This window comes from Juglans regia, chromosome 2 (assembly GCF_001411555.2).
Source record: "Juglans regia cultivar Chandler chromosome 2, Walnut 2.0, whole genome shotgun sequence".
NCBI lineage: Eukaryota > Viridiplantae > Streptophyta > Magnoliopsida > Fagales > Juglandaceae > Juglans > Juglans regia.
The window spans coordinates 23,810,194-23,816,968 of NC_049902.1; the positions used below are offsets into that span (position 1 = coordinate 23,810,194).

At 37.2% G+C, this 6,775-nt stretch overlaps 1 protein-coding gene across 3 annotated transcripts in view; it reads right to left on the minus strand.

Annotated features, from left to right (window-relative positions):
* LOC109004816 overlaps nt 1–5,314 on the minus strand; it is a 66,520-nt gene extending 61,206 nt beyond the window's left edge. Inside the window, exons 1-2 of one of the 3 annotated variants that reach the window (XM_035686898.1) lie at nt 5,204–5,314; nt 2,164–3,186 (exon numbers count right to left, since the gene is read on the minus strand). In XM_035686898.1, the coding sequence (XP_035542791.1) occupies nt 2,164–3,011 (848 nt within the window). In that variant the 5' untranslated portion in view covers nt 3,012–3,186; nt 5,204–5,314. Of the gene's footprint in view, nt 1–2,163; nt 3,187–4,791; nt 5,041–5,100 lie in introns of those variants that run through there. The other 2 variants (XM_035686897.1, XM_035686902.1) reach the window with 2 other exon arrangements.
* Between the last annotated feature and the right edge of the window lie 1,461 nt (nt 5,315–6,775).

A 6,775-nucleotide genomic window follows, 5' to 3' on the forward strand; every position in this document is an offset into this window, starting at 1 on the left:
TGCTCGGGAGGTGTGGCTTTGGCGATAGGTGAATTTCATGGATTCGACATTGTGTCTCTACCGCTCACTTCTCAGTGTTAGTTAATGGCACCCCTGCTGATTTTTTTAAATGCTCTCATGGATTGAGGCAAGGGAACCCATTGTCTCCTCTACTTTTTGTTATCGTTATGGAGGCACTTGGCCGAATGGTGAAGGCTACTGTGGGTGGCCGAATGGTGAAGGCTACTGTGGGTGGTGGATTTTTATCTGGATTTTCAGTGGGTAATGGTACTAATGGCTCTATCATAATCTCGCATCTCTTATTTGTAGATGATACTCTCCTTTTTTGAAGCAGATCATGGCCAGATTCAAATTTATGAGCACTTTTGTTATGTTTTGAAGTCGTGTCGGGGCTTAAAGTGAACCTTGGTAAGTCCGAGATGATTGAAGTGGGTGTGGTGCCTAGTATCAATAGCCTGGAAAGCCTTCTAGATTGTAAAGTGTCATCCTTGCCTATGAAATATTTGGGCCTACCATTGGGGGCAACCTTTAAGGCTAAAGCTATTTGGGATGGGGTTGTGGAGAAAGTAGAGAAAATGCTGGCTTGTTGGAAACGGTTATATTTATCGAAAGGGGGTCGACTCACTTTAATTAAGAGCACGTTAACTAACCTCCCCACTTACTTCTTATCTCTATTTCCTTTGCCTGCAGGGGTGGCAAATAGGATTGAGAAATTATTTCGGGCTTTTTTGTGGGGGGAATGGGGGAGGAACCGAAAATCCATCGTGTTTAATGGAAGAAAATTTGTTCTCCAATTTCGAATGGTGGCTTGGGAGTGTGCAACTTGAGGACTTTCAATAAAGATTTATTGGGGAAATGATTATGGAGGTACCACTTGGAGGGGGATTCACTGTGGAAGAAAGTTATAGACTCTAGACACGGTAGTGCTTGGGGGGGCTGGTGCTCCAACGAAGTGGGGGGATATGGTGTGGGCTTATGGAAATTTATTAGGAGGGGATGGCAGAGTTTCGAAAACCATATCCGCTTTGTGGCTGGAGAGGGCACCAGAATCAGGTTTTGGCATAATGTTTGGTGTAGAGATTGCGCTCTTGATAGGGCTTTCCAGATATCTATCGTATTGCAGCCAACAGGGATGCTTCTGTGGCGGATCTACAGGTATTTTCTCATGGTTCTCACCAGTGGAATGTCCTATTTAGTAGGGATATTCATGATTGGGAATTGCACACTTTCAGAATTTTTCAGGTTGATATACTCCATGGGAAACACTACGGCACAGGGGGATAGGATGTAGTGGAGGTCCAAAGGCAGCAGGAAGTTTACAGCCAGGGAGTATTACAAAATATTGGCATCACAAGGTAATGCTCCATTCCCTTGGAAGAATATTTGGAGGTCTCGTGTGCCTTCTAAAGTAATTTTCTTCGTATGGACTGCTGCTCTTGAAAAGATTTTGACCACGGACAGCTTGAGGAAAAGGGGACTCATCGTGAGAAATTGGTGCTACTTGTGTAAAAAGCAAGGAGAATCAGTGGATCACTTATTATTGCATTGTGAGGTGACAAGGGTGATGTGGGATGAGATCTTTAGAAGATTTGATGTCGCTTGGGTAATGCGATTGAGGGTGGTTGATTTACTAACTTGCTGGAAGGAGATTCAAGGTTGTCCTCAAGTGGCGGCAGTGTTGAAGATGATTCCGCTGTGCATTATGTGGTGTATTTGCACGGAAATGAATGAGCGGTGCTTTGAAGATAGGGAGCGCACAATGGCGGAGCTTCAGAATTTTTTTTGTACACACACTATTGCTTTGATTTTCAGCTATTGTACTTAATGGGAACAATGCTCATGACTTCTTGTCCTTAATCTATCATTTCTAGAATGTATTTAGATGTTCTTTTGTATACTCCCTGTGTACACGGGCTATGCATATTTCATTCGTATCAATAAAATTTACCTATTACTTGTCAAAAAAAAAAAGAAAAAGTGCCTTTATAGCTAGTAGTTATTAGTAACAACATAAACTAAGGTTCTATCCAAATATTTGATCTCTACCTTTGACAAATGAATCTTATCTGTGGTGTGTGTGCATGTGTGGTAAGTGTGTGAGAACCAATAATACAATTTTATAAATTATGTGATGCTTTTCAAGAGCACCAATTTTGTACTCACAGCTTTACAGCATGTACAAAGATACTTCCACCAGATCCACCTCCCCCTTTTTGTCCTCCATCCCCACCTTCTGCAGTTATAGATCCATTTAAATATAGAATATCCTTGACGAGAAGCTTAACACGTCCTCCGCCATTCCCACCAAATGGCTTTTCAGCAGATGTGCCACCACCCTTACTCCCATAACTCCAAGGTTCAGATAAAGATGACCAAGCATAAACATCACCACCCCAGAATTTTGTCACATTATTTTTCAAGCAGGAAGCACCTCGGCCACCATGCCCTCCACCAGCACCATCATAGCCAACTGGTGTACCACTAGTTTGAGAAGGTGGTGGTCCACCCAAGGACGTAGAGTTAATCGACGAATTGCTTTCAAGGGTCAGATTTGCAGCAGAAAATATTATAGAACCAGCACTAATAGTTGCATGTTGACCAACATTAACATTTCCAGACATGTTAAAAACAATAATGCAGCCTTGAATAGGACACTCAATCGAAACGTGTGGGAGAATCTCTAGGTTTCCAGTACCATAGATGTAAAGATCAGAATTCAACTGAAAATTTGAGTTTAGCAAGCAGGTGGTATTAAATGAGCCAACACCTTCCAGATCCTCACAAGATACTGAATTATTAGGCTGGGATGAAAAGCCTGATCTTTTGACATGTTTGTAGATGCTGGTTTCAGAACCATTACGTAAAGCTGAACCAAAGTCACTTGACCAGTCTTCTGTCCCAGATCCTCTGCCTCTATGCTGCCCTGAGCCAAGACTAAGCCCAGATACAAAAGGATGCCCCAACAGAATGCCCCAACAAAGGTAACCGTGCATTAGCATAAGATGCATCATCCCTCAAGACAAGTAATAATAAGATTTTCTGTCAGACTCTCATAAAACTTCACATAAATTATGGGTTCCAACTCAATATCAACAGGTCGTATGTCGTACACTTATCAGAAAAATATCAAGTTGCTTTAAACCATCTTCAGCATTCATGCAATCCTATAGCCAGATGTTCCGAATCCTGAATAATACCATAAACAAGAAATAACTCGGCAAATGAGAATATGAACAAGCAGGAACTTAAACATAAAAAATCTCCCAATGTGGGAATCTGGAGAATGTAACTTGCAACCAGAACAAAAATGAGCTTGCGAATCAAGTTTTAAGGTCCAAAGTTGGCAATCAATGGGGAAATGAACTTTTGAGAAGATTATAAGAATAAATAAGTTTTCTGAACAGCATCAGTGACATATGTGCAGCTAACATGTAACATGTTGAACAAAATGATACACAAATCAAGGAACAACTAAACAACAATGGTGCTATATGTAAAAAAAAAAAAAATGAAAGATCTCCTAAGAACATGGTAGCACTGCAGTAAAGAGGCAACTTCCTTTTTTTGGATATTTTTTATAATTAATAATTCTTTATTAATAAGAGCTAAGGCACAACTCAAGTACATGGGAAGAATTCAAAAGAAATGCTAGATAGAGGCTAAAGATACAAGAAAATAACGTAGAATTGAGCCATTAAAATCTATGAAGGAGTCCAAGATAGAAGAGTATCGATAATAAATAAATAAAAAAATTTGAGACCCTCCACCGTTCTTTGACAGTTCTCAAAGATTCTATCATTCCTTTCATTTCAAATGCACCCAACGAGGCAAGTAGGAACCATCTTCAACACATCCACGATTTGCAGGTTGCCCCCTAATCCTCTCCACGCATAAAATTGATCCACAACTCTACTGGGCATGACCCAAGCCAAACCAAATCCAGAACTTTTTTGGAATATTAGGAACACCATCCATTCCTTGGACAAAACAAAGGAGGCTTCTTTGTAGAAGTATATGTGAATATAGAAAGTAAAGAGGAAAAGGTGAGAACAAGAAACTTTTCAGTACCATGATGTATGTAACAGCTAGTACTTCAAGACTCAGTTCAGTCACTAGTTAGGTAAAAACGAAATGGAAATAATAAACATTGTAGGGAAGTTTAGAGGCACTAGCAATTTTATTTTTGCGTGCCTAGCAGTTATACGTCCGATTTGGACTAACTTAGGCAATGCCTCATACTGCAAGCACTATCCAAACTAGTCTATGGACATGAGTGAAACTAAAGTGCACTTGTCATTTTAGCCCTGTCTCAAGACTGCCACCCCAATGCTATAAGTTACTAGTGTGGTATCTCAGCCTTTAGAGGCATGTTTCAACAAATCTAGTACACAAAGGACCTGAGAAGTACTAGTACTAGATGCAACGATTGCAAAGCTGCATTGAAAAATCCTGGATCAACTAAAAGGCACATAGTGTTTACATTACACCTGTCTTAACCCACAGTACGCTAATCAAGCTTACATCAAACATCCACAGCGGAATAATTTTTACTCCATATTATAAAACGTTTTGCCGAGTGACTTTTATTAAGGAAAACTTCACGATGAAATTTCCAAGCACAACTAAACGAAGTAAATTGAAAGCATTTCCTTTACTCTTCAGCCATCTCTTACAAGAATCAACCACAATTCCATATGCAAAACGATATTTGAAATGATCATTTATTGATACAAGTTTCCGTTTCATGGTCCACAGATTACTCATATGAAGAGACAGAGAAAGAACATTCACCAGAGGAGAAGAAAATTATGTGTAACCATATCAAAACATTAGTCAATCAGTCATGCAAATGCCACTGCCGATCTTTTCAAAAGCACACATTTGCGTGCGTGCGCGCGCTCGTATGCCCTCAGTTAAAAAACTCCTCACCGAAAGCTGACATCGAAGTTCAACAACAAAATTAAAACTAGAGAGAAAATCACATTTCAGCCACGGAATTAGGATGAAAAAACACCAAAATCTAGAGCAATTTACAAATGACACAGCTTCCAGCGCAAAAGCTCAAATGAAATACTCGGACAGGGAGTTAGAGAACTTTACCGTTTGGCTGGCGAGAAAGCGAGAGAGAAGGAAGGGAAAAAAGTGGAAATTTCCAGCAGAATGTATGGGAAATTTCGATCTGCGTGAAACTTTAAGACTCTACCTGGGCCAGAAATGGTCTGCGCTTTGTCTCTTAGCTTTTCGTTGTCATATACATATAAAAACACCATTGATTGAGCGGAGAAAAGCCACTGAAGTGCGTGGGAGAGAGAGGGAGTCTGTACAAGTCCAAGTTACGTTCGCATATCGCATAATAGCTGGACACCGATAGAGATTGACGCGCGTGTTTTTTCGGAAACAGAACTCTTCATATCATTAACCCTCCCTTCTTGCCAGATATTTCGGGATTACCATTCTTCTTGGATTTGAGTGAAACCCTCATTGGTAAATTAATAATTTGCATACGTTCATTCTGTTCTTTTATGTTATTTTTGATTTTATAGTTTTATTTATCGGGCTTGGAATTTTTGTTAATTAGGTATTTTTTATCATATTTTTACTAAAAAATCTAACGGGCCACGCCGGATACGCTAAAATCTGAGGTTTAAAACGGAGAAATTAAAAATTAATGGAGCAAAACAAATTAAAGTGTAAAATTCGTTACTGTTTTAGTAATTTAACTCCTATAAATTAGTAGTTAGTACTACTACCTTCAAGTGCAAAACTAGTTTTTAAAATAAAATACATTTTACACTTTTTAAATATTATTTATAATCTTATACTGCAAATGTCACATCTAAACTAGCGTATTTAAGGATAGAGTTTCTTCCAATTCATTTAAACATTTAAAAAAAATGACACGTGTGAATTCTTCTATTTGCAAGTCGTGGGTAGAACACAATATTTAAGAAAAATCTAATTGTAAACGATTTTGTATATTAATACGTATATATATTCAATATGATTGGTCAGAAAGTAGATTTTATTGAAAACAGTAATAATTTAAATTTAAAATATAAAGACAATAATATTAATACGCAGATTGGTATACAAACTTGCTTATACATAGTAAAATTTTAATATTTATATCATTTAAATGATAAAATTTAATTTGTAATATTTAAATTTTATAATTTTTCTTCAAAATCAAATGATAGAGATTTTTATTTTTTTAAAATGAATGGGCAGATAATAATTTTTTAAATTAAAACCTAAAAAAACATGTACTAATCACGTGCTTAATGAAAACTTGTATATTTATAAACGAGTTGGAGGAAACTTCCTTCGACTCATCTTAGAGGAAAACTTTGTCCCACTTGTAATGTATTAAATCTTAGACAAAGTTTTAGGTTAGGGGAAACTCTTTAAATTTGTCACATATCTATTGGGCACGTGATTAACATATTTTTAACATTACTTTAAAAAAAAAAAAAGTTTATCACATATTGGGTTGGAGGATTGGAAACTTCTTCTAATCCATTTAAAAAGTGGTCATCCGTCTCACTTGCATATAAAAATAGATTACCTAACACATGATTGTTTGATTCTAAGAAAAAAAGTACATTTTATGAGCTTTTAATAGATGAACAATAATATGGTTCAAATTAATGGTTTGGACGTGATATACAAAATGACATATAGTTTATAAAAGTATAAAAGTAATGTCATATACAGTCGTAGAATATACAAATATCGCGCGATCGTTTTTAAAAATAATAAAAATTATTATTAAAAA